At 43.5% G+C, this 27,449-nt stretch overlaps 1 protein-coding gene across 3 annotated transcripts in view; it reads left to right on the top strand.

Annotated features, from left to right (window-relative positions):
* Positions 1-25,655, top strand: part of LOC106561734 (LHFPL tetraspan subfamily member 3 protein) — a 78,825-nt gene extending 53,170 nt beyond the window's left edge. For 2 of the 3 annotated variants that reach the window (XM_045688566.2, XM_014125955.3), the window contains 3 exons: positions 18,513-18,749; positions 21,375-21,403; positions 21,937-25,655. In XM_045688566.2, the coding sequence (XP_045544522.1) occupies positions 18,513-18,749; positions 21,375-21,391 (254 nt within the window). In that variant the 3' untranslated portion in view covers positions 21,392-21,403; positions 21,937-25,655. The remainder of the gene's footprint in view (positions 1-18,512; positions 18,750-21,374; positions 21,404-21,936) is intronic. The other variant, XM_014125959.3, reaches the window with a different exon arrangement.
* The last annotated feature ends 1,794 nt before the right edge of the window (positions 25,656-27,449 follow it).

Below are 27,449 nucleotides of genomic sequence, written 5' to 3' on the forward strand. Positions count from 1 at the left end.
TCTCTCTCCATCCTTCTCTTTCTCTCCATCCCTCTCTCTCTCTATCCCTCTCTCTCTCCATCCTTCTCTCTCTACCTCCATCCGTCACTTTTCCCATCTGTCAGAGATCCCTACTATGGTCCTCCTCCCTTCTTCCCATTTGACACCACACTTATATAAGATCCTTTTAGCCAATGGAGTTTGGTTTCCAGTTTTCCGATGAATCCCAAGGGGTTGAGGCTGAGCCAATATGTTAGACAGAGTCATGATGACGTGTGTGTGTGTGTGTGTGTGTGTGTGTGTGTGTGTGTGTGTGTGTGTGTGTGTGTGTGTGTGTGTGTGTGTGTGTTGTGTGTGTGTGTGTGTGTGTCACGGCTGTCGAAAGGAGCAGACCAAAGTGCAGCGTGGTTGTAGTTCCACATTTTATTAAATCCGTGAAGCTTTGCAATACATAAATAACTGAAATGACAAAACAACAAACCGTGACGCAGAGAGAAACAAACACTACTCAAAATATAATATCCCACAAAACCCAGGAAGAAAAACCCCTACTTAAATATGATCTCCAATTAGAGACAACGAGGACCAGCTGCCTCCAATTGGAGATCAACCCCAAAAAAACAACATAGAAATAGAAAAACTAGAACTTAAACATAGAAATACAAAACATAGAAAAACACAAAACACCCCCTGTCACGCCCTGACCTACTCTACCATAGAAAATAATCTCTTACTATGGTCAGGATGTGACAGTGTGTGTGTGTGTGTGTGTGTGTGTGTGTGTGTGTGTGTGTGTGTGTGTGTGTGTGTGCGTGTGTGTGTGTGTGTATACACCAGAACTCTCTCCTTCCATCCATCTGATGCAGTAGATAGATACACCAGACCTCTCTTATTGACCTCTGAATCTGTGTGTAGATGTGTTTTGACTGGTTAGAGCCAGAGGGACTCTGGGAGGAGAAGAGAAGAGAGGATGAAGCTAGGAGAATCTCTCTTCTGTTCTTTTATTCTGTTTGGTATGCAGTTAGACTGTAGCTCTGCAGTAGCATATAGCTCTGCTCTCTATCTCTGTCTGTCGCTATCTTCTCTCTCTCTCTCTCTCCTCCTGATGTCTTTCAGGAATATTAAAGACCGCAACATTACTGTAACAAGCCACAGTGTGTGTGTGTGTGTGTGTGTGTGTATGTGTGTGTGTGTGTGTGTGTGTGTGTGTGCACACCCCCTGGGTAGCTCTGTAGCTCCTTTCCCTCTTCTGTAGAACCACAACCATTGTGAGAGGAAGGAGAGGATGAAGGAGAGGAGGGGAAAGAGAGGATGAAGGAGAGGATGGGAAGGAGAGGATGGGAAGGAGAGAACGAATGAGAGGAGGGGAAGGAGAGGGGGGAAGGAGAGCGAAGGAGAGGAGGGGAAGGAGAGGAGGGGAAGGAGAGGAGGGGAAGGAGAGGAGAGGAGGGGAAGGAGAGGATGGGAAGGAGAGGATGGGAAGGAGAGGAGGGGAAGGAGAGGACGAAGGAGAGGAGGGGAATGAGAGGAGGGGAAGGAGAGGAGGGGAAGGAGAGGACGAAGGAGCGGAGGGGAATGAGAGGAGGGGAAGGAGAGGATGGGAAGGAGAGGAGGGGAATGAGAGGAGGGGAAGGAGAGGAGGAAGGAGAGGAGGGGAAGGAGGGGAATGAGAGGAGGGGAAGGAGAGGAGGAAGGAGAGGAGAGGAGGGGAAGGAGAGGAGGGGAAGGAGAGGAGGGGAATGAGAGGAGGGGAAGGAGAGGAGAGGAGGGGAAGGAGAGGACGAAGGAGAGGAGGGGAATGAGAGGAGGGGAAGGAGAGGATGGGAAGGAGAGGATGGGAAGGAGAGGAGGGGAAGGAGAGGATGGGAAGGCGAGGAGGGGAAGGAGAGGCGGGGAATGAGAGGAGGAGAAGGAGAGGATGGGAAGGAGAGGAGGGGAATGAGAGGAGGAGAAGGAGAGGATGGGAAGGAGAGGAGGGGAAGGAGAGGAGGAGAAGGAGAGGAGGGGAAGGAGAGGAGGGGAAGGTGAGGAGGAGAAGGAGAGAAGACATTAATACACATCTCCATTCACACTGTATCATAAAGACATTTATAACAAACATCCCCATTCACACTGTATCATAAAGACATTAATAACACACATCCCCATTCACACTGTATCATAAAGACATTAATAACACACATCCCCATTCACACTGTATCATAAAGACATTAATAACATACATCCCCATTCACACTGTATCATAAAGACATTAATAACACATCCCCATTCACACTGTATCATAAAGACATTAATAACACATCCCCATTCACACTGTATCATAAAGACATTAATAACACACATCCCCATTCACACTGTATCATAAAGACATTAATAACACACATCCCCATTCACACTGTATCATAAAGACATTAATAACACACATCCCCATTCACACTGTATCATAAAGACATTATTAATAACACATCCCCATTCACACTGTATCATAAAGACATTAATATCACATCCCCATTCACACTGTATCATAAAGACATTAATAACACATCCCCATTCACACTGTATCATAAAGACATTAATAACACATCCCCATTCATACTGTATCACATCCCCATTCATACTGTATCATAAAGACATTAATATCACATCCCCATTCACACTGTATCATAAAGACATTAATAACACACATCCCCATTCACACTGTATCATAAAGACATTAATAACACACATCCCCATTCACACTGTATCATAAAGACATTAATAACACATCCCCATTCACACTGTATCATAAAGACATTATTAATAACACATCCCCATTCACACTGTATCATAAAGACATTAATAACACACATCCCCATTCACACTGTATCATAAAGACATTAATATCACATCCCCATTCACACTGTATCATAAAGACATTAATAACACACATCCCCATTCACACTGTATCATAAAGACATTAATAATCACACATCCCCATTCACACTGTATCATAAAGACATTAATAACACATCCCCATTCACACTGTATCATAAAGACATTATTAATAACACATCCCCATTCACACTGTATCATAAAGACATTAATAACACATCCCCATTCACACTGTATCATAAAGACATTATTAATAACACATCCCCATTCACACTGTATCATAAAGACATTAATAACACACATCCCCATTCACACTGTATCATAAAGACATTAATAACACACATCCCCATTCACACTGTATCATAAAGACATTAATAACACATCCCCATTCACACTGTATCATAAATACATTAATAACACACATCCCCATTCACACTGTATCATAAAGACATTATTAATAACACATCCCCATTCACACTGTATCATAAAGACATTAATAACACATCCCCATTCACACTGTATCATAAAGACATTAATAACACATCCCCATTCACACTGTATCATAAAGACATTATTAATAACACATCCCCATTCACACTGTATCATAAAGACATTAATAACACACATCCCCATTCACACTGTATCATAAAGACATTAATAACACACATCCCCATTCACACTGTATCATAAAGACATTAATAACACATCCCCATTCACACTGTATCATAAATACATTAATAACACACATCCCCATTCACACTGTATCATAAAGACATTATTAATAACACATCCCCATTCACACTGTATCATAAAGACATTAATAACACATCCCCATTCACACTGTATCATAAAGACATTAATAACACACATCCCCATTCACACTGTATCATAAAGACATTAATAACACACATCCCCATTCACACTGTATCATAAAGACATTATTAATAACACATCCCCATTCACACTGTATCATAAAGACATTAATAACACACATCCCCATTCACACTGTATCATAAAGACATTAATAACACACATCCCCATTCACACTGTATCATAAAGACATTAATAACACACATCCCCATTCACACTGTATCATAAAGACATTATTAATAACACATCCCCATTCACACTGTATCATAAAGACATTAATAACACATCCCCATTCACACTGTATCATAAAGACATTATTAATAACACATCCCCATTCATACTGTATCATAAAGACATTAATAACACATATCCCCATTCACACTGTATCATAAAGACATTAATAACACACATCCCCATTCACACTGTATCATAAAGACATTATTAATAACACATCCCCATTCACACTGTATCATAAAGACATTAATAACACACATCCCCATTCACACTGTATCATAAAGACATTAATAACACACATCCCCATTCACACTGTATCATAAAGACATTAATAACACACATCCCCATTCACACTGTATCATAAAGACATTAATAACACACATCCCCATTCACACTGTATCATAAAGACATTAATAACACACATCCCCATTCACACTGTATCATAAAGACATTAATAACACACATCCCCATTCACACTGTATCATAAAGACATTAATATCACATCCCCATTCACACTGTATCATAAAGACATTAATAACACATCCCCATTCACACTGTATCATAAAGACATTATTAATAACACATCCCCATTCACACTGTATCATAAAGACATTATTAACACACATCCCCATTCACACTGTATCATAAAGACATTAATAACACACATCCCCATTCACACTGTATCATAAAGACATTAATAACACACATCCCCATTCACACTGTATCATAAAGACATTAATAACACACATCCCCATTCACACTGTATCATAAAGACATTATTAATAACACATCCCCATTCACACTGTATCATAAAGACATTAATAACACACATCCCCATTCACACTGTATCATAAAGACATTATTAATAACACATCCCCATTCACACTGTATCATAAAGACATTAATACACACATCCCCATTCACACTGTATCATAAAGACATTAATAACACACATCCCCATTCACACTGTATCATAAAGACATTATTAATAACACATCCCCATTCACACTGTATCATAAAGACATTAATAACACACATCCCCATTCACACTGTATCATAAAGACATTATTAATAACACACATCCCCATTCACACTGTATCATAAAGACATTAATATCACATCCCCATTCACACTGTATCATAAAGACATTATTAATAACACATCCCCATTCACACTGTATCATAAAGACATTAATAACACACATCCCTATTCACACTGTATCATAAAGACATTATTAATAACACATCCCCATTCACACTGTATCATAAAGACATTAATAACACATCCCCATTCACACTGTATCATAAAGACATTAATAACACACATCCCCATTCACACTGTATCATAAAGACATTAATAACACACATCCCCATTCACACTGTATCATAAAGACATTAATAACACACATCCCCATTCACACTGTATCATAAAGACATTAATAACACATCCCCATTCACACTGTATCATAAAGACATTAATAACACACATCCCTATTCACACTGTATCATAAAGACATTAATAACACATCCCCATTCACACTGTATCATAAAGACATTAATAACACATCCCCATTCACACTGTATCATAAAGACATTAATAACACACATCCCCATTCACACTGTATCATAAAGACATTAATAACACACATCCCCATTCACACTGTATCATAAAGACATTAATAACACATCCCCATTCACACTGTATCATAAAGACATTATTAATAACACATCCCCATTCACACTGTATCATAAAGACATTAATAACACATCCCCATTCACACTGTATCATAAAGACATTATTAATAACACATCCCCATTCACTCTGTATCATAAAGACATTAATACGAACAGTGCCAGGGGACGTGAAAGAAGTTGTGACAAAAGTTTTGGGGGTGGAGGAACGTGTTCTATTATTCATGTAGAAATGCTTTCTGGGTAATTTCACCTCCTTATTCTACTGCCGCAGAGTCACCTCGCACACACACACACACACACACACACACACACATTACATACACACACACACACACACACACACACACACCCCTTGGAGAAGAACCTCATTCAAATTGAAGATGAGGAAAATTCTCCCCCTTAGGCAGAAACCAAACCGCGATCGAGAAGCAGCTACTAAATATTGAAGAGGGAGAGCAAAGGGGGCGACAGCCAAAGTCAAAGCTGTGCATGTGTGGATGGCGTGTGCGTGCGCACGTGTGTGCGGATTTGCATAGAGTAGGGGCTATGAATAAGAACTCATGTAGCAAAAACAAGACACTAACATGCTGGCTCAGTCCTAACTGTCAGTTCACTGTCCATCATAGGAGATAGAAGATAGACTGCAGGGCCTTGGAAGAATGATTTCCTACCATCAACCTCTTGTTACTCTTAGCTTCTGGCGTATCTTTTTAGCCTTGTTGTTTCTGCTGCCTCTGATGTTGTTTGTAGTTGTTTTCTCTGCTATTTCCTTGCAAGCTTGCTGTTACGTATACACCGGGAGTCAGGAAGCAGGTCCAGAAGGTCAGTTTCATAAAGATAAATGCAGATAAACAAAACATGAGAAGAGTATAGAACGTGAATCAAAAGCAATACTACCCAGTGACTGATGGCTACTAAAATAAGGGAGAGTAACCAAGGAATTAATGATGTCCAGGTGTGGGTAATGATGAGGACCAGGTGTGTAATGATGAGGACCAGGTGTGGGTAATGATGAGGACCAGGTGTGTGTAATGATGAGGACCAGGTGTGTAATGATGAGGACCAGGTGTGGGTAATGATGAGGAGCAGGTGTGGGTAATGATGAGGACCAGGTGTGGGTAATGATGAGGACCAGGTGTGTAATGATGAGGACCAGGTGTGTAATGATGAGGACCGGGTGTGTAATGATGAGGACCAGGTGTGTAATGATGAGGACCAGGTGCGTGTAATGATGAGGACCAGGTGTGGGTAATGATGAGGACCTGGTGTGTGTAATGATGAGGACCAGGTGTGTGTAATGATGAGGACCAGGTGTGTAATGATGAGGACCAGGTGTGGGTAATGATGAGGACCAGGTGTGGGTAATGATGAGGACCAGGTGTGTAATGATGAGGACCAGGTGTGTGTAATGATGAGGAGCAGGTGTGTAATGATGAGGACCAGGTGTGGGTAATGATGAGGACTAGGTGTGGGTAATGATGAGGACCAGGTGTGTGTAATGATGAGGAGCAGGTGTGTAATGATGAGGACCAGGTGTGGGTAATGATGAGGACTAGGTGTGTGTAATGATGAGGACCAGGTGTGGGTAATGATGAGGACCAGGTGTGTGTAATGATGAGGACCATGTGTGTAATGATGAGGACCAGGTGTGTAATGATGAAGACCAGGTGTGTAATAATGAGGACCAGGTGTGGGTAATGATGAGAACCAGGTGTGGGTAATGATGAGGAGCAGGTGTGTGTAATGATGAGGACCAGGTGTGTAATGATGAGGACCAGGTGTGGGTAATGATGAGGACCAGGTGTGTGTAATGATGAGGACCAGGTGTGTAATGATGAAGACCAGGTGTGTAATGATGAGGACCAGGTGTGGGTAATAATGAGGACCAGGTGTGGGTAATGATGAGGGCCAGGTGTGGGTAATGATGAGGACCAGGTGTGTGTAATGATGAGGACCAGGAGTGGGTAATGAGGAGGAGCAGGTGTGTGTAATGATGATGACCAGGTGTGGGTAATGATGAGGACCAGGTGTGGGTAATGATGAGGACCAGGTGTGTAATGATGAAGACCAGGTGTGTAATGATGAGGACCAGGTGTGGGTAATGATGAGGACCAGGTGTGGGTAATGATGAGGACCAGGTGTGTAATGATGAGGACCAGGTGTGGGTAATGATGAGGAGCAGGTGTGTGTAATGATGAGGACCAGGTGTGGGTAATGATGAGGAGCAGGTGTGTAATGATGAGGACCAGGTGTGGGTGATGATGAGGGCCAGGTGTGGGTAATGATGAGGACCAGGTGTGTAATGATGAGGACCAGGTGTGGGTAATGATGAGGACCAGGTGTGGGTGATGATGAGGGCCAGGTGTGGGTAATGATGAGGACCAGGTGTGTAATGATGAGGAGCAGGTGTGGGTAATGATGAGGAGCAGGTGTGTGTAATGATGAGGAGCAGGTGTGTGTAATGATGAGGAGCAGGTGTGTGTAATGATGAGGAGCAGGTGTGTGTAATGATGAGGAGCAGGTGTGGGTAATGATGAGGAGCAGGTGTGGGTAATGATGAGGAGCAGGTGTGTGTAATGATGAGGACCAGGTGTGTAATGATGAGGACCAGGTGTGTGTAATGATGAGGAGCAGGTGTGGGTAATGATCAGGAGCAGGTGTGTGTAATGATGAGGAGCAGGTGTGTGTAATGATGAGGAGCAGGTGTGTGTAATGATGAGGAGCAGGTGTGTGTAATGATGAGGAGCAGGTGTGTAATGATGAGGAGCAGGTGTGTGTAATGATGAGGAGCAGGTGTGTGTAATGATGAGGAGCAGGTGTGTGTAATGATGAGGACCAGGTGTGTAATGATGAGGACCAGGTGTGTGTAATGATGAGGAGCAGGTGTGGGTAATGATCAGAAGCAGGGGTTAGTAAACTGGCGATGCCAAGAGAGAGCGAGAGAGAGAGACAGAGAGAGACAGACAGACAGACAGACAGAGAGGGAGAGACAGACAGACAGACAGACAGACAGACAGACAGACAGACAGACAGACAGACAGACAGACAGACAGACAGACAGACAGACAGACAGAGAAAGAAAGAAAGAAAGAAAGAAAGAAAGAAAGAAAGAAAGAAAGAAAGAAAGAAAGAAAGAAAGAAAGAAATCAGCTCAATGTAATTGAAGAATCCATAGAATCTAACCACTTCTGGGAAAATTGGAAAACACTAAACAAACAACAACGCAAAGAATTATCTATCCAAAATGGAGATATCTGGGTAAACCACTTCTCCAATCTTTTTGGCTCTATAACAAAGAACAAACAGCAAAAACATGATCAAATACAAACATTAGAATCAACTATTAAAGACAACCAGAACCCACTGGATTCTCCAATTACATTGAATGAACTACAGGACAAAATACAAACCCTTCAACCCAAAAAGGCCTGTGGGGTTGATGGTATCCTAAATATACAGACCACGAATTCCAATTGGCTATACTTAACCTCTTTAACATCATCCTCAGCTCTGGCATCTTCCCCAATATTTGGAACCAAGGACTGATCACCCTAATCCACAAAAGTGGATATTATCTGGGATATGCGTCAACAGCAACCTTGGGAAAATCCTCTGCATTATCATTAACAGCAGACTCGTACATTTCCTCAGTGAACACAATGTTCACAGAGAGAGAGAGACAGACAGACAGACAGACAGACAGACAGACAGACAGACAGACAGACAGACAGACAGACAGACAGACAGACAGACAGACAGACAGACAGAGAGGGATAGAGGGAGAGAGAGAGAGAGAGAGAGAGAGAGAGAGACAGACAGACAGACAGACAGACAGACAGACAGACAGACAGACAGACAGACAGACAGACAGACAGACAGACAGACAGACAGACAGACAGACAGACAGACAGACAGACAGACAGACAGAGAAACACAAACAGACCCCACAGATCCCCAGGACAGCAACACAATTAGACCCAATCAAATCATGAGAAAACAAAAAGATAATTACTTGACACATTGGAAAGAATTCACACAAAAAACAGAGCAAACTAGAATGCTATTTGGCCCTAAACAGAGAGTACACAGTGGCAAAATACCTGACCACTGTGACTGACCCAAACTTAAGGAAAGCTTTGACTATGTACAGGTTCAGTGAGCATAGCCTTGCTATTGAGAAAGGCCGCCAAAGGCAGACCTGGCTCTCAAGAGAAGACAGGCTATGTGCACACTTCCCACAAAATGAGGTGGAAACTGAGCTGCACTTCCTAACCTCCTGCCCAATGTATGACCATATTAGAGACACATATTTCCCTCAGATTACACAGACCCACAAAGAATTTGAAAACAAACCCGATTTTGATAAACTCCCATATCTACTGGGTGAAATACCACAGTGTGCCATCACAGCAGCAAGATGTGTGACCTGTTGCCACAAGAAAAGGTCAACCAGTGAAGAACAAACACCATTGTAAATACAACCCATATTTATGTTTATTTATTTTCCTTTTTGTACTTTAACCATTTGTACATCGTTACAACACTGTATATGTACTGTGCATAATATGACATTTGTAATGTCTTTATTCTTTTGAAACTTCTGTGAGTGTAATGTTTACTGTTGATTTTAATTTTTATTTCACTTTTGCATATTATCTACCTCATTTGCTTTGGCAATGTTAACATATGTTTCCCATGCCAATAAAGCCCCTTGAATCGAAATGAATTGAGAGATAGAGAGGGGGAGAGATAGAAAGAGAGAGAGAGAAAGAGAGAGAGAGAGAGGGAGAGAGAGAGAGAGACAGAGAGAAAGAAAGAAAGAGGAGAGAGAGAGAGAAAGAGGAGAGAGAGACAGAGAGAGAGAGACAAAGAGAGAGAGAGGGGGGGGGTAAAGTAGATTGATAGTTGAGTGCATTAAGAGCCGGAGAAGACTATAGGAGACTATAGGAGGTGATTGAAGACTATAGAAGACTATAGGAGGTGATGGAAGACTATAGCAGACTATAGGAGACTATAGGAGGTGATAGAAGACTATAGGAGGTGATGGAAGACTATAGAACACTATAGGAGACTATAGGAGGTGATGGAAGACTATAGAAGACTATAGGAGGTGATTGAAGACTATAGAAGACTATAGTAGACTATAGGAGGTGATAGAAGACCATAGAAGACTATGAGAGACCCAAGGAGGTGATGGAAGACTATAGAAGACTATAGGAGACTATAGGAGGTGATGGAAGATTATAGGAGACTATAGGAGGTGATGGAAGACTATAGAAGACTATAGGAGGTGATGGAAGACTATAGGAGACTATAGGAGGTGATGGAAGACTATAGGAGACTATAGGAGGTGATGGAAGACTATAGGAGACTATAGGAGGTGATTGAAGACTATAGGAGGTGATGGAAGACTATAGGAGACTATAGGAGGTGATGGAAGACTATAGGAGACTATAGGAGGTGATTGAAGACTATAGAAGACTATAGGAGGCGATGGAAGACTATAGAAGACTATAGGAGACTATAGGAGGTGATTGAAGACTATAGAAGACTATAGGAGGCGATGGAAGACTATAGAAGACTATAGGAGACTATAGGAGGTGATTGAAGACTATAGAAGACTATAGGAGACTATAGGAGGTGATTAAAGACTATAGAAGACTATAGGAGATTGTAGGAGGTGATGAAAGACTATAGAAGACTATAGGAGACTATAGAAGGTGATGGAAGACTATAGAAGACTATAGGAGGTGATGGAAGACAATAGGAGGTGATGGAAGACTATAGAAGGTGATGGAAGACTATAGAAGACTATAGGAGGTGATGGAAGACTATATGAGACTATAGAAGGTGATGGAACACTATAGGAGACTATAGGAGGTGATGGAAGACTATAGGAGGTGATGTTAGACTATAGGAGACTATAGAAGGTGATGGAAGACTATAGGAGACTATAGAAGGTGATGGAAGACTATAGGAGACTATAGGAGGTGATGGAAGACTATAAAAGACTATAGGAGGTGATGGTCGACTATAGGAGACTATAGGAGGTGATGGAAGACTATAGGAGGTGATGGAAGACTATAGGAGGTGATGGAAGACTATAGCAGGTGATGGAAGACAATAGGAGGTGATAGGAGACTATAGGAGGTGATGGAAGACTATAGGAGGTGATGGAAGACTATAGGAGACTATAGAAGGTGATGGAAGACTATAGGAGACTATAGGAGGTGATGGAAGAATATAGGAGACTATAGGAGGTGATGTTAGACTATAGGAGACTATAGGAGGTGATGGAAGACTATAGGAGGTGATGTTAGACTATAGAAGACTATAGGAGGTGATGGAAGACAATAGGAGGTGATGGAAGACTATAGAAGGTGATGGAAGACTATAGAAGACTATAGGAGGTGATGGAAGACTATATGAGACTATAGAAGGTGATGGAAGACTATAGGAGACTATAGGAGGTGATGGAAGACTATAGGAGGTGATGTTAGACTATAGAAGACTATAGGAGGTGATGTTAGACTATAGGAGACTATAGAAGGTGATGGAAGACTATAGGAGACTATAGGAGGTGATGGAAGACTATAAAAGACTATAGGAGGTGATGGAAGACTATAGGAGACTATAGGAGGTGATGGAAGACTATAAAAGACTATAGGAGGTGATGGAAGACTATAGGAGACTATAGGAGGTGATGGAAGACTATAGGAGGTGATGGAAGACTATAGCAGGTGATGGAAGACAATAGGAGGTGATAGGAGACTATAGGAGGTGATGGAAGACTATAGGAGGTGATGGAAGACTATAGGAGACTATAGAAGGTGATGGAAGACTATAGGAGACTATAGAAGGTGATGGAAGACTATAGGAGACTATAGGAGGTGATGGAAGAATATAGGAGACTATAGGAGGTGATGGAAGAATATAGGAGACTATAGGAGGCTATAGGAGACTATAGGAGGTGATGGAAGAATATAGGAGACTATAGGAGGTGATGTTAGACTATAGGAGACTATAGGAGGTAATGTTAGACTATAGGAGACTATAGGAGGTGATGGAAGACTATAGGAGACTATAGAAGGTGATGGAAGACTATAGGAGACTATAGGAGGTGATGGAAGAATATAGGAGACTATAGGAGGTGATGTTAGACTATAGGAGGTGATGGAAGACTATAGAAGACTATAGGAGACTATAGGAGGTGATGGAAGACTATAGAAGACTATAGGAGACTATAGGAGGTGATGGAAGACCATAGAAGACTATAGGAGACTATAGGAGGTGATGGAAGAATATAGGAGACTATAGGAGACTATAGGAGGTGATGGAAGACTATAGGAGGCTATAGGAGACTATAGGAGGTGATGGAAGACTATAGGAGACTATAGGATACTATAGGAGGTGATGGAAGACTATAGAAGACTATAGAAGGTGATGGAAGACTATAGAAGACTATAGAAGGTGATGGAAGACTATAGAAGACTATAGGAGACTATAGGAGGTGATGGGAGACTATAGGAGGTGATGGAAGACTATAGGAGACTATAGAAGGTGATGGAAGACTATAGGAGACTATAGGAGGTGATGGAAGACTATATGAGACTATAGAAGACTATAGGAGGTGATGGAAGACTATAGGAGACTATAGGAGGTGATGGAAGACTATAGAAGTCTATAGGAGGTGATGGAAGACTATAGGAGGCTATAGGAGACTATAGGAGGTGATGGAAGACTATAGGAGACTATAGGAGGTGATGGAAGACTATAGAAGACTATAGGAGGTGATGGAAGACTATAGAAGACTATAGGAGGTGATGGAAGACTATAGGAGGCTATAGGAGACTATAGGAGGTGATGGAAGACTATAGGAGACTATAGGAGGTGATGGAAGACTATAGAAGACTATAGGAGACTATAGGAGGTGATGGAAGACTATAGAAGACTATAGGAGGTGATGGAAGACTATAGAAGACTATAGGAGACTATAGGAGGTGATGGGAGACTGTAGGAGGTGATGGAAGACTATATAAGACTATAGAAGACTATAGGAGGCTATAGGAGACTATAGGAGGTGATGGGAGACTGTAGAAGACTATAGAAGGTGACGGAAGACTATAGAAGACTATAGGAAGTGATGGAAGACAATAGGAGTTGATGACTATAGAAGACTATAGGAGACTATAGGAGGTGATTGAAGACTATAGAAGACTATAGGAGATTGTAGGAGGTGATGAAAGACTATAGAAGACTATAGGAGACTATAGGAGGTGATGGAAGACTATAGGAGACTATAGGAGGTGATGGAAGACAATAGGAGGTGATGGAAGACTATAGAAGGTGATGGAAGACTATAGAAGACTATAGGAGGTGATGGAAGACTATATGAGACTATAGAAGGTGATGGAAGACTATAGGAGACTATAGGAGGTGATGGAAGACTATAAAAGACTATAGGAGGTGATGGTCGACTATAGGAGACTATAGGAGGTGATGGAAGACTATAGGAGGTGATGGAAGACTATAGCAGGTGATGGAAGACAATAGGAGGTGATAGGAGACTATAGGAGGTGATGGAAGACTATAGGAGGTGATGGAAGACTATAGGAGACTATAGAAGGTGATGGAAGACTATAGGAGACTATAGGAGGTGATGTTAGACTATAGGAGGCTATAGGAGACTATAGGAGGTGATGGAAGACTATAGGAGACTATAGGAGGTGATGTTAGACTATAGGAGACTATAGGAGGTGATGGAAGACTATAGGAGACTATAGAAGGTGATGGAAGACTATAGGAGACTATAGGAGGTGATGGAAGAATATAGGAGACTATAGGAGGTGATGGAAGACTATAGAAGACTATAGGAGGTGATGGAAGAATATAGGAGACTATAGGAGACTATAGGAGGTGATGGGAGAATATAGGAGACTATAGGAGGTGATGTTAGACTATAGGAGACTATAGGAGGTGATGGAAGAATATAGGAGACTATAGGAGGTGATGTTAGACTATAGGAGACTATAGGAGGTGATGGAAGAATATAGGAGACTATAGGAGGTGATGTTAGACTATAGAAGACTATAGGAGACTATAGGAGGTGATGGAAGACCATAGAAGACTATAGGAGACTATAGGAGGTGATGGAAGACTATAGAAGACTATAGGAGGTGATGGAAGACCATAGAAGACTATAGGAGACTATAGGAGGTGATGGAAGAATATAGGAGACTATAGGAGACTATAGGAGGTGATGGAAGACTATAGGAGGCTATAGGAGACTATAGGAGGTGATGGAAGACTATAGGAGACTATAGGATACTATAGGAGGTGATGGAAGACTATAGAAGACTATAGAAGGTGATGGAAGACTATAGAAGACTATAGAAGGTGATGGAAGACTATAGAAGACTATAGGAGACTATAGGAGGTGATGGGAGACTATAGGAGGTGATGGAAGACTATAGGAGACTATAGAAGGTGATGGAAGACTATAGGAGACTATAGGAGGTGATGGGAGACTATAGGAGGTGATGGAAGACTATAGGAGACTATAGAAGGTGATGGAAGACTATAGAAGACTATAGGAGACTATAGGAGGTGATGGAAGACTATAGGAGACTATAGGAGGTGATGGAAGACTATAGGAGGTGATGGAAGACTATAGAAGACTATAGGAGGTGATGGAAGACTATAGGAGACTATAGGATACTATAGGAGGTGATGGAAGACTATAGAAGACTATAGAAGGTGATGGAAGACTATAGAAGACTATAGGAGACTATAGGAGGTGATGGGAGACTATAGGAGGTGATGGAAGACTATAGGAGACTATAGAAGGTGATGGAAGACTATAGGAGACTATAGGAGGTGATGGAAGACTATAGGAGACTATAGAAGACTATAGGAGGTGATGGAAGACTATAGGAGACTATAGGAGGTGATGGAAGACTATAGGAGGTGATGGAAGACTATAGAAGACTATAGGAGGTGATGGAAGACTATAGGAGACTATAGGAGACTATAGGAGGTGATGGAAGACTATAGAAGACTATAGGAGGTGATGGAAGACTATAGGAGGCTATAGGAGACTATAGGAGGTGATGGAAGACTATAGGAGACTATAGGAGGTGATGGAAGACTATAGGAGGTGATGGAAGACTATAGCAGGTGATGGAAGACAATAGGAGGTGATAGGAGACTATAGGAGGTGATGGAAGACTATAGGAGGTGATGGAAGACTATAGGAGACTATAGAAGGTGATGGAAGACTATAGGAGACTATAGGAGGTGATGGAAGAATATAGGAGACTATAGGAGGAGATGTTAGACTATAGGAGACTATAGGAGGTGATGGAAGACTATAGGAGACTATAGAAGGTGATGGAAGACTATAGGAGACTATAGGAGGTGATGGAAGAATATAGGAGACTATAGGAGGTGATGTTAGACTATAGGAGACTATAGGAGGTGATGGAAGACTATAGAAGACTATAGGAGGTGATGGAAGACTATAGAAGACTATAGGAGACTATAGGAGGTGATGGAAGAATATAGAAGACTATAGGAGACTATAGGAGGTGATGGAAGAATATAGGAGACTATAGGAGGTGATGTTAGACTATAGGAGACTATAGGAGGTGATGGAAGACCATAGAAGACTATAGGAGACTATAGGAGGTGATGGAAGAATATAGGAGACTATAGGAGACTATAGGAGGTGATGGAAGACTATAGGAGGCTATAGGAGACTATAGGAGGTGATGGAAGACTATAGGAGACTATAGGATACTATAGGAGGTGATGGAAGACTATAGAAGACTATAGAAGGTGATGGAAGACTATAGAAGACTATAGAATTTGATGGAAGACTATAGGAGACTATAGAAGACTATAGGAGACTATAGGAGGTGATGGGAGACTATAGGAGGTGATGGAAGACTATAGGAGACTATAGAAGGTGATGGAAGACTATAGGAGACTATAGGAGGTGATGGAAGACTATAGGAGACTATAGAAGGTGATGGAAGACTATAGGAGGCTATAGGAGACTATAGGAGGTGATGGAAGACTATAGGAGACTATAGAAGGTGATGGAAGACTATAGGAGGCTATAGGAGACTATAGGAGGTGATGGAAGACTATAGGAGACTATAGGAGGTGATGGAAGACTATAGAAGACTATAGGAGGTGATGGAAGACTATAGAAGACTATAGGAGGTGATGGAAGACTATAGAAGACTATAGGAGACTATAGGAGGTGATGGGAGACTGTAGGAGGTGATGGAAGACTATAGAAGACTATAGAAGACTATAGGAGGCTATAGGAGACTATAGGAGGTGATGGGAGACTATAGAAGACTATAGAAGGTGACGGAAGACTATAGAAGACTATAGGAAGTGATGGAAGACTATAGGAGGCTATAGGAGGTGATGGAAGACTATAGAAGACTATAGGAGACTATAGGAGGTGATGGGAGACTATAGGAGGTGATGGGAGACTATAGAAGGTGATGGAAGACTAATTGAGGCTATAGGAGACTATAGGAGGTGATGGGAGACTGTAGGAGGTGATGGAAGACTATAGGAGGTTATAGGAGGTGATGGAAGACTATAGGAGGTGATGGAAGGCTATAGAAGACTATAGGAGGCTATAGGAGACTATAGGAGGTGATGGAAGACTATAGGAGAATATAGGAGGTGATGGAAGACTATAGAAGACTATAGGAGACTGTAGGAGGTGATGGGAGACTGTAGGAGGTGATGGAAGACTATAGGAGGTTATAGGAGACTATAGGAGGTGATGGGAAACTATAGAAAACTATAGGAGGTAACGGAAGACTGTAGGAGGTGATGGAAGACTATAGAAGACTATAGGAGACTATAGGAGGTGATGGGAGACTATAGGAGGTGATGGGAGACTATAGAAGGTGATGGAAGACTAATTGAGGCTATAGGAGACTATAGGAGGTGATGGGAGACTGTAGGAGGTGATGGAAGACTATAGGAGGTTATAGGAGGTGATGGAAGACTATAGGAGGTGATGGAAGGCTATAGAAGACTATAGGAGGCTATAGGAGACTATAGGAGGTGATGGAAGACTATAGGAGAATATAGGAGGTGATGGAAGACTATAGAAGACTATAGGAGACTGTAGGAGGTGATGGGAGACTGTAGGAGGTGATGGAAGACTATAGGAGGTTATAGGAGACTATAGGAGGTGATGGGAAACTATAGAAAACTATAGGAGGTAACGGAAGACTGTAGGAGGTGATGGAAGACTATAGAAGACTATAGGAGACTATAGGAGGTGATGGGAGACTATAGGAGGTGATGGGAGACTATAGAAGGTGATGGAAGACTAATTGAGGCTATAGGAGACTATAGGAGGTGATGGGAGACTGTAGGAGGTGATGGAAGACTATAGGAGGTTATAGGAGGTGATGGAAGACTATAGGAGGTGATGGAAGGCTATAGAAGACTATAGGAGGCTATAGGAGACTATAGGAGGTGATGGAAGACTATAGGAGAATATAGGAGGTGATGGAAGACTATAGAAGACTATAGGAGACTGTAGGAGGTGATGGGAGACTGTAGGAGGTGATGGAAGACTATAGGAGGTTATAGGAGACTATAGGAGGTGATGGGAAACTATAGAAAACTATAGGAGGTAACGGAAGACTGTAGGAGGTGATGGAAGACTATAGAAGACTATAGGAGGTGATGGAAGTTCAATGAGTTAGAAAGCTTGAAATAACATCTTTCTCTCTATTCTTTCCCCTCTTTATCCCACTACTTTCCCTCGCTACCCCTACTCTTCCTCCTCTCCTCTCCCTCCTCCTCCTCTCCTCCCTCCAGGTGTATGTCTGGTGATGGGCTGTATAATATACCCTGACGGCTGGGACAGTGACGAGGTGCGGAGGATGTGTGGGGAGCAGACGGACAAGTACAGCCTGGGAGCGTGTTCCATGCGCTGGGCTTACATCCTGGCTATCATGGGGGTTCTTAATGCCCTCATGCTCTCCTTCCTGGCTTTTGTACTGGGCAACAGGCAGGACGGACTCATGACCGAGGAGCTACTGGCCGAGAGCAAGGGTGAGACTGGAGAGCATTCCATTAGGACACATTAGGACCTGTATACACTATTGCTCTACCCTATATATCTCTTGCTCTCACTCTCCATCTCTCGCTCTCTCTCTCGCTCACTCTCTCACTCTCCATCTCTCACTCTCCATCTCTTGCTCTCTCTCTCACTCGCTCTCTCACTCGCTCTCTCTCTCTAGCTCTCTCTCTCTCTCTCTCTCTCTCGCTCTCTCTCTCTCGCACAGAGCGCACGCACACAGAGCGCACACACAGAGCGCACACATAGAGCGCACGCAGAGAGCGCACACACACAGAGCGCACGCACAGAGCGCACGCACAGAGCGCACGCACACAGAGCGCACGCACAGAGCGCACGCACACAGAGCGCACACATAGAGCGCACGCAGAGAGCGCACACACACAGAGCGCACGCACAGAGCGCACGCACACAGAACGCACACATAGAGCGCACGCACAGAGCGCACGCACAGAGCGCACGCGCACAGAGCGCACGCGCACAGAGCGCACACATAGAGCGCACACACACAGAGCGCACACATAGAGCGCACGCACAGAGCGCACGCACAGAGCGCACGCACACAGAGCGCACACATAGAGCGCACGCACAGAGCGCACGCGCACAGAGCGCACGCGCACAGAGCGCACGCACACAGAGCGCACGCATAGAGCGCACGCACAGAGCGCACGCACAGAGCGCACGCACACAGAGAGCGAGACAGACAGACAGACAGACAGACAGACAGACAGACAGACAGACAGACAGACAGACAGACAGACAGACAGACAGACAGACAGACAGACAGACAGACAGACAGACAGACAGACAGACAGAGCGAGAGAGAGAGACAGAGATAGAGCGAGAGAGAGAGAGAGAGAGAGATAAACAGACTGATGTTGCAGCAGATGCGTAACTTGCAGCCAGGGGGCTTTTGAATGGAGTGATGGAGAAAAATGGAGGGATGGATGACAAATGGATGACTGCTCAGTTCACTGTTTCCTGTCTCAATGAAAACCATACACCTCTCAAACACACACTACCATGAATACCAGAGGACTGCAGTGGTCCAGACTGACACGCCTGCTGGTTGTCATTGGTACTACACACATAGAACATCAAATCCCATAATATACAATAGGTTGTTACACATTTTGTGACTTTGATGATTCAAAACAAATCCAGGAATATTAACTAATAACTATGAACCTATCTCCTCCCTCCCCTCTCCCTCTCTCTCTCTCCCCACCCCCATCTCCCCTCTCTCTCTCCCCACCCCCATCTCCCCCCTCTCTCTCCCCACCCCCATCTCCCCTCTCCCTCTCTCTCTCCCCACCCCCATCTCCCCTCTCTCTCTCCCCACCCCCATCTCCCCTCTCTCTCTCCCCACCCCCATCTCCTCTCTACCTCTCTCTCTGCCCACCCCCATCTCCCCCATCTCCCCTCTCTCTCTCCCCACCCCCTCTCTCTCTCCCCACCCCCTCTCTCTCTCCCCACCCCCATCTCCCCTCTCTCTCTCCCCACCCCATCTCCTCTCTACCTCTCTCTCTCCCCACCCCCATCTCCCCCATCTCCCCTCTCTCTCTCCCCACCCCCATCTCCCCACCCCCTCTCTCTCTCCCCACCCCCATCTCCCCTCTCTCTCTCCCCACCCCCATCTCCCCTCTCTCTCTCCCCACCCCCATCTCCCCCCTCTCTCTCCCCACCCCCATCTCCCCTCTCCCTCTCTCTCTCCCCACCCCCATCTCCCCTCTCTCTCTCCCCACCCCCATCTCCCCTCTCTCTCTCCCCACCCCCATCTCCTCTCTACCTCTCTCTCTGCCCACCCCCATCTCCCCCATCTCCCCTCTCTCTCTCCCCACCCCCTCTCTCTCTCCCCACCCCCTCTCTCTCTCCCCACCCCCATCTCCCCTCTCTCTCTCCCCACCCCATCTCCTCTCTACCTCTCTCTCTCCCCACCCCCATCTCCCCCATCTCCCCTCTCTCTCTCCCCACCCCCATCTCCCCACCCCCTCTCTCTCTCCCCACCCCCATCTCCCCTCTCTCTCTCCCCACCCCCATCTCCTCTCTACCTCTCTCTCTCCCCACCCCCATCTCCCCTCTCTCTCTCCCCACCCCCATCTTCCCACCCCCTTTCTCTCTGCCCACCCCCATCTCCCCTCTCCCTCTCTCTCTGCCCACCCCATCTCCCCTCTCCCTCTCTCTCTGCCCACCCCCATCTCCCCTCTCTCTCTCTCTCTCTCTCTCTCTCTACCACCCCCATCTCCCCTCTCCCTCTCTCTCTCCCCACCCCATCTCCTCTCTACCTCTCTCTCTGCCCACCCCCATCTCCCCCATCTCCCCTCTCGCTCTGCCCACCCCCATCTCCCCCATCTCCCCTCTCTCTCTGCCCACCCCCATCTCCCCCCTCCCTCTCTCTGCCCACCTCATCTCCCCCCCTCTCTCTCTGCCCACCCCCATCTCCCCACACCCTCTCTCTCTCTGCCCACCTCATCTCCCCCCTCTCTCTCTCTGCCCACCCCCATCTCCCCCCTCTCTCTCTCTGCCCACCTCATCTCTCCCCTCCCTCTCTCTCCCCATCCCCATCTCCCCACCCCCCTTTCTCTCTCCTTCTCACATAGAAGCTGGGAATGCCTAAAACAACCCATAGGTGAGTGATGAGAAATACAGTCAAACTGCCTTCCTTGACAAAACAGGCCGATTCAAACAAAACTCTTGTGCCTGAAACATGTGTCTGTGATATGAATTATTCAGTGTGGGTCTCTTTGGTATGTGTAAAATGGTCATGTCCTATTTAATGTCATATCAGGATTGGCCAGGAAATGTAGTATGTGTCCTCACTGTGCTATTATGGTAATACAGAGGACATGGGTCGTACATTTTCATCGTCAGAGCATATGTCCCTTTTTCCCCCCTCTCTCCCTCTCTCTCTCTCTCTCTCCTGTCTCTCTCTCTCTCTCTCCCTCTCTCTCTCTCTCTCTCTCTCTCCTGTCTCTCTCTCTCTCTCTCCTGTCTCTGTCTCTCTCTCTCCTGTCTCTGTCTCTCTCTCTCTCCTGTCTCTGTCTCTCTCTCTCTCCTGTCTCTCTCTCTCTCTCTCCTGTCTCTGTCTCACTCTCTCTGTCACCCTCTCTCTCTCTTTCTATCTCTTTTTATCCAATCTCTATATCTCTCTCTCTCTCTCAGGTGTCTGCGTTTCCTTGTGTGTATGTGTAACTTTCATCATCACGCTCCAGAGTTTTACCCATCACCCCCAGAAGAGGATGACACTGGCACACCATGGCTGTGAGAGAGAGTAGAGAGAGATCGAGAGGAGAAGAGAGTAAAAGAGAAAGAGAGGTGGACAATGAGTGAGCGAAACAGACAGGAGAGAGAAAAAAGCTATGAAGCCAGATGCCTCCCATTCATTCACACTGTGTTCTAGTTCTCACCTTCTAGTCTATAGTGGATCTGCTCACAGTCCTACAGTCTCTCCACACTATTCCACTATCACTGAACCCCTAGGAACCCCAGCAGAGACAAGACAATCTTCACACAGCCAATCATCGACCAAGACAGGGACAGAGACTTTGACTGACCAACAGAAGACGTATGGATTATCTGCAAGAATATGGATGAAAAACTGGGTTGAAGTATTGTTCTTGTTATCACATATTGTAGTGAGAAAAAAACAGTCACACTCAGACACACACACACTCAGACACGCACACACTCAGACACACACACACACACACACACACAGACACACTCACAGACACACACACACACACAGACACACACACACTATCACACTCATGTAGACAGTCACATTTGAACACCTACAGTGCATTGGGAAAGTATTCAGACCCCCTCCCTTCCCACATTTTGTTACGTTACAGCCTTATGCTAAAATTGATTCAATTGTTTTTTTTCCCTCATCAATCTACACACAATACCCCATAATGACATCACAATACCCCATAATGACAAAGCAAACGTTTTTTTTTTATGTTTATGCACATTTATAAAAAATTCTAAACAGAAATACCTTATTTACATAAGTATTCAGACCCTTTGCTCGAAATTGAGCTCAGGTGCATCCTGTTTCCATTGATCATCCTTGAGATGTTTCTACAACTTGATTGGAGTCCACCTGTGGTAAATTCAATGGATTGGACATGATTTGGAAAGGCTCACACCTGTCTATATAAGGTCCCACAGTTGACAGGGCATGTCAGAGCAAACATCAAGCCATGAGGTAGAAGGAATTGTCCATAGAGCTCCGAGACAGGATTGTGTTGAGGCACAGATCTGGGGAAGGGGACCAAAACCTTTCTGCAGCGTTGAAGGTCCCCAAGAACACAGTGGCCTCCATCGTTCTGAAATGGAAGAAGTTTGGTATGTCCTTGACTGGCCCAGCCAGAGCCCAGACTTGAACCCAATCGAACATCTCTAGAGAGACTTGAAAATAGCTGTGCAGCGACACTCCCCATCCAACCTGACAGAGCCTGAGAGGATCTGCAGAGAAGAATGGGAGAAACTCCCCAAATACAGGTGTTTCAAGCTTGTAGCGTCATACCCAAGAAGACCCAAGGCTGTAATCGCTGCCAAAGGTGCTTTAACAAAGTACTGAGGAAAGGGTCTGAATACTTATGTAAATGTCATATTTCATTTTTTTTTATAAATTTGCTAAATATTCCAACAACCTGTTTTGGCTTTGTCATTATGGGGCATTGTGATGTCATTATGGGGCATTGTGATGTCATTATGGGGCATTGTGATGTCATTATGGGGTATTGTGTGTTGATTTATGAGGGACAAAAAAATGATTTAATCAATTTTAAAATAAGGCTGTAACGTAACAAAATGTGTAAAAAGTCAAGGGATCTGAATACTTCCTGAATGCACTGTAGAACATTGCATCCTTAGACAATGACCTTGTAATAAATCCCTAATGCTAACACATTAAGCAACAGTAGATACTGTATATTCGTGTGCCATGTAATTTCCTGAATATATGTTTATGTTTTACTTGTGAAAAGAAGGAAATCACCTATTCTCATGTGATATTGGTTGTCTTAACATAATGGGTGAACTCTTACAAACAAAACATCTCCTCATCCTCCTTGTCCTCCTCATCTTCCCCCCTCTTCCTCAATAACCCTCTTTACCAGAGCACTGTTGTCTAACGTGAGTTGCTACGGTTACTGTATATAGATATTCACTGGAGAGAAAAAAAATTGATGTTTTACAAAGTTGGGTTTGAAACATGTATGTTCTAAAATATCAAAGAAGCACTAATGTAGGAATTCATTTTGTAACTCCATTGCAAGCGTATGCTCAGCTCGATTTACACATTACTTCATGAACTTGTGTCTCAATATTTTGTAATTTGTGGTGTGGTATATTCTTCTTCACTGTGATGGGGTGAATGAATGAATGAATGAATGAATGAATGAATGACTGTATGAATGAATGAATGACTGTATGAATGAATGAATGAATGAATGAATGACTGTATGAATGAATGAATGAATGAATGAATGAATGAATGAATGAATGAATGAATGAATGAATGTATGTCTCCTTCGTATCTTGTAGCTGAGGGGTGAATGTGTGTGTATGAATGAGTGTGTGTATTCGATATGCGTGTGTGTGTGTGTGTGTGTGTGTGTGTGTGTGTGTGTGTGTGTGTGTGTGTGTGTGTGTGTGTGTTTAATGCACTTTTTTAGTGTACCAACACACCGGCCTCGTCTCATACTGAGTCTTCTGTACATATAGTACATATCTCTTTATTTATGTTTCCCCTCTCTCTCTCAATCTCTCTCTCTCTCTCTTTCTCTCTCTCAATCTCTCGATCTCTCTCTCTCTCTCTCTCTCCCTCTCTCTCTAGATCTCTCTCTCTCGATCTCTCTGTCTCTCTTTCTCGATCTCTCTCGATCTCTCTCTCTCTCTCTCTCTCTCTCTCTCAATCTCTCTCAAGCTCTCTCTCTCTCCCTCTCTCCCTCTCACTCTCTCTCTCTAGATCTCTCTCAATCTCTCTCTCTTTCTCGATCTCCCTCGATCTCCTTCTCTCTCTCTCCCTCTCTTCCTCTCTCTCTCTAAGTGTGTGTTTATCATTCATTATGGGGACATACAGCGTACTAAGTGTGTAGAGGGTCATATATAATAATCTATTGATTGATGAACTGATTGGTTGATTGATTGATAAGGCCTGATGAGGTTATTCTAGTCCTATACCTCCATCATGAGTTAGGAGGAGGAAGAGGAGGAGGAGGAGGAAGAGGAGGAGGTGTGGTGAGCTTTAGTGTTAATACTGGAGAAAGGCCTGTCCCAGTCTCCGCTGTATATGTACCACCAATGTAAATATAAATATCAAAACCGATACCAAACATTAAGAAACTATAAGGAAGAGAAGGGTAACTGCAAAATGAAATAAATAAAGTCAATATAGAAGAATATATGAATAGGATTAATAAAGGTTTTCACATTAGAACAATGTGTTTTTATCTGGTTGATTTCGGTGGTCCCTCTGTTATAGGCCGGGATTCAATCCCAGCACTCTTTGTCAACAATGCAGCTTTTAAAGGCAATGTTCGTGCTTTTAAAGGCAATGTTCACGGTAAACTCTGCGTATGTCATCTCAATCAGAGATTACCTTTTTTTTTTTCAATTTCACATTGCCACCAAAGTGCGATCGGTTTGACTCCTGGCCATAGACTGTGAAATAAAAGTTGTCCAGTATTGGCTATGTTTTGGGCCCTTGCCACCCGCTGCTATCTAGTTAGAGAAACTGCAGAACTAGATTGACATGAGAAAGACATGCAAGTGTAGGTTTTTTTTTACCCTGTTTGCATATGCATCAAGGCCCCGATTCCGACCCTAGTTAAGCGTAAATAAATTGTAATGTTATTTCTTTCGATGCACTTTTCTCTCTATTTGTATTCTGACCTTGAACTTAAGCATGAGAATAGCATGCTATTCACCCACTATTGGCTCGGGGTGGAGGTGGAATACATGAAAGTGTGGCCCGAGGTGTGTCTACAGATAAACCATGACTGACCTTGATTTCATTCCCTAAACTTTCCACCACCTTTAAGCAAACCTGAATAAGGTAGAGCAAACCTGAATAAGGTAGAGCGAACCTGAATAAGGTAGAGCGAACCTGAATAAGGTAGAACAAACCTGAATAAGGTCGAGCAAACCTGAATAAGGTAGAACAAACCTGAATAAGGTCGAGCGAACCTGAATAAGGTAGAACATACCTGAATAAGGTAGAACGAACCTGAATAAGGTAGAACGAACCTGAATAGGGTCGAGCAAACCTGAATAAGGTAGAACGAACCTGAATAAGGTAGAACGAACCTGAATAAGGTCGAGCAAACCTGAATAAGGTAGAACGAACCTGAATAAGGTCGAGCAAACCTGAATAAGGTCGAGGAAACCTGAATAAGGTCGAGGAAACCTGAATAAGGTCGAGCAAACCTGAATAAGGTAGAACAAACCTGAATAAGGTCGAGCGAACCTGAATAAGGTAGAACATACCTGAATAAGGTAGAACGAACCTGAATAAGGTAGAACGAACCTGAATAGGGTCGAGCAAACCTGAATAAGGTAGAACGAACCTGAATAAGGTAGAACGAACCTGAATAAGGTCGAGCAAACCTGAATAAGGTAGAACAAACCTGAATAAGGTCGAGCAAACCTGAATAAGGTCGAGGAAACTTGTAAATTGTCATTAACGGCATCTATGTAATGTTGGGATTTGGCCTCTTATCCATTTTGTATCTTGTCTGGTTTCTACAGGCATTTTTGTAGATTTGTCCTTCTGAATTTTGTCACGTAGCGATGCCTTTTCTATACGAGATCTAAGATCTCGGAAGTGATCTATTTCCCTGACCGCTGTTTGATTCAAATTTGTTTCATCGGAGTCCGAGAGTCGAGTGCAGACAAACAGATTTTTAACTAGGCAACTCGGTTTAAGAACAAATTCTTATTTACAATGACAGCCTACCCCAGCGATGCTGGGCCAATTGTGCACCGACCTATGGGACTCCCAATCACAGCTGGATGTGATACAGCCTGGATTTGAACCAGGAACTGGAGTGATGCCTCTAGCACTGATATGCAGCGCCTTAGACCGCTGCGCCACTCGGGAGCCTGAGATACCAAGCTTGATTAACATCATCACAGTTTAGTACATGAGACCAATCCAAACTTCCAAGTACTTCGTTCCATTGAGTGTTGTTTCATAGACCTTCATGTAGTTATTACCTGTCTCTAGTAGTATTTTGGATGTCTTACGGGTACAGTAGGTTACCGTATGATCACTGAAACCAATATTTAAGACTCCTGACTGACAGACGTTCTCTTGGTCTGATTTACTGTCAATACACATCCGGGGTTGGCTCAACAATCAGTTGTTTTTAGTCCAAATAACTGATTAAAGTTATACAGGGCATTTACTAGTGTACTGTTCGTGGGTGATAACAGTCCATTTGTATTGAAATCGCCAAGCATAAGACATTCCCTATCAGTAAATACATTGTGATCACAGCAAATCAATTCAAAGCAAATCATAGAAATGATTCTGCTTTCGGAGGCCGATAGCAAAAACACCAACAAACATAGGACGACATTTAGGAAAGAGTACCCATGCAACCTTAAGACAATCCATTCTTAGATCTGAACGAGGGTTAAAATAACACATTATTCCTAGT

This window comes from Salmo salar, chromosome 10, assembly GCF_965601325.2.
Source record: "Salmo salar chromosome 10, fSalSal1, whole genome shotgun sequence".
NCBI classification, from domain to species: Eukaryota; Metazoa; Chordata; class Actinopteri; order Salmoniformes; family Salmonidae; genus Salmo; species Salmo salar.